Source organism: Sander lucioperca, chromosome 18 (genome assembly GCF_008315115.2).
Source record: "Sander lucioperca isolate FBNREF2018 chromosome 18, SLUC_FBN_1.2, whole genome shotgun sequence".
Classification (NCBI taxonomy): Eukaryota; Metazoa; Chordata; class Actinopteri; order Perciformes; family Percidae; genus Sander; species Sander lucioperca.
The window spans coordinates 27275325-27277344 of NC_050190.1; the positions used below are offsets into that span (position 1 = coordinate 27275325).

General features: G+C 49.2%; 1 protein-coding gene across 1 annotated transcript; it reads left to right on the forward strand.

Annotated features, from left to right (window-relative positions):
- The first annotated feature begins 298 nt into the window (after positions 1-298).
- LOC116063093 (probable cell division protein kinase ECU08_0230) lies at positions 299-1189 on the forward strand. Its single transcript, XM_031317964.1, has one exon. The coding sequence runs from the start codon at positions 299-301 to the stop codon at positions 1187-1189; it is 891 nt and encodes a 296-aa protein (XP_031173824.1).
- The last annotated feature ends 831 nt before the right edge of the window (positions 1190-2020 follow it).

Below are 2020 nucleotides of genomic sequence, written 5' to 3' on the forward strand. Positions count from 1 at the left end.
AAAAAAAAACCCAGATGTTGCTTGGTGTCCATGGTGTTCAGCGGCGTACCCCTAACAGCACTTTCCAGTTTTACAATGTGCACACTTGGACAATCAGCTGTGCTCGGACTTCCAGTGACGCTTGGACACACCGTCACAGCAGAACATGTTTATCCTCACCGTGCCACCTCCCGTCCACGCAAATGACCATATATAACATGCACCGTCCATGTCCACTGTTGGCTTGGGTTTTCGCAGAGCACACATGATCCTTGGTCAAGATCCTTTACATAAGCATTGGGTGCGCAACACAACTAAAATGGCTTTCATGGAGAATTACCTGCTAGGCGCAGTAATTGGCAACGGCGGCTATGGAACCGTATACAAAGCCACGTGTCTAAAGACTGGACAGGAGTTTGCCTTAAAATGTTACAAGCGCGGCGTAGAGGATGCGACCGTGAGGGAGTTATCCTGTCTCTCGGCACTACAGGGTCAGCCTCATGTGATCCAGATGCACGACTGTTTTATCCACAACGGAATGATGGCCATGCTCATGTCCTACGCACCCTACACGTTGGCGGATGTGATTCACAGTAGACTAGGCCGAGCGCTAGAACCGATTCCGTTGAGTTTCGTCGCTCGGTTTTCAGTTGAGGTGGCTCACGCGCTGTCTTACATGCACGGACTGAACCTGGTCCACCGGGACCTGGCACCGGTCAACGTGCTGCTGACAGAAGATCTAACCGTAAAGGTGGCTGACATGGGCCTGTCTAGACATTCCTCTAAGTGGATGACCACACTTGTGGTCACGGAGCCGTACAGGGCCCCTGAATTGTTCGTTAAAGACGACTTTGCACAGTACACTTGTACCATAGACATGTGGAGCCTGGGGGTAATGATTGTTGACGCTGTGGAAAAGCGAGTGGTATTCTCGAAACCTGGGGTGTCCACGTACCAGATCATTGTAAATACCTTGTGCCCCAAAGACCACCCCAGTGCATCACCCACACCTTGGAACCCCAAGACCGTAATGCCCAAGGTGATGGCGTGTAAGCTAGTCAAAAGGATCGTCTTCCAGTTGCTGGCCTTTCGCCAGAACGAGAGACTTTTGGCTCACAAGCTGCTAAAGGATACAGAATTGACTGGGGCTGCTTATATGACCGAAGATGACAGAGACCTGGTCAGAGACCGGATTGAGCGTCAGCAGTAGGAAGAATGACGAGACGAGCAATAGCATGAACATGATTACTTTATTCGCTATATGTGTGTACATGAGTCACAATGTGTATGTCTATGAATTGCCAATAAACATGGAAGCAACCTTGATCACAAATCTTGTCTCTTTTATGTATAGTGTTGACAGTTAGGATCAGCACGAGGTTCACGACCACATTGCCACAGGATAGTAGATGAATCAGGTGAAGCATCGGCGCGTGGTTGATCACATCGCCAGAATAAGCGTTGCCATTGCGAGGGGTGTAAGAATAGCGTTTGCTTCCAGCGTGGACCCCGCAGATCCCCTCCACGATTCTTCGAAGGCCTCCCTGGCCTTGACAATGTCCCCTATAGCTTTAGAGGAGAGGCAAGAGTGAGCTGAAATACAATTACTGTCATTGTTTTAAAATAAAAAAGAGAGAGAGAGAGAGAGAGAGAGAGAGAGAGAGAGAGAGAGAGAGATACGTCAATCTGTTTCACGGATGTCTTGACATCCTCCAAGGTCTTCAGATCTGGCACAATGATGGCTGGGTTTAACATGGTACTGGAACCTTCAGCTGCAAGTTGAACATCTGAACATGAGCTGTCAGCTCGTCCCTGTCTCTGATACATGAAATGGCGGTGTTGTTTACCACCGAGGCCAGCGAACACGGTCCCATTGTTGAGCAAGAAACAGCCCAGGCTTATAAGCGTTTCGCTCATCGTGTCATTCCACACTTCGATTAGACTCCACATTTGGTCATTGTCAGGTTCTATGTACAGCATAGAGATTTGAAGGACACCCCGGAGCGGGCCAATTAACGCCTCGTTGGTAGTGTTGTCAACA

Bases quoted from the DNA above. Each gene is read 5' to 3' on its own strand.
- LOC116063093 (XM_031317964.1), top strand. From the start codon at position 299: ATGGCTTTCATGGAGAATTACCTGCTAGGCGCAGTAATTGGCAACGGC.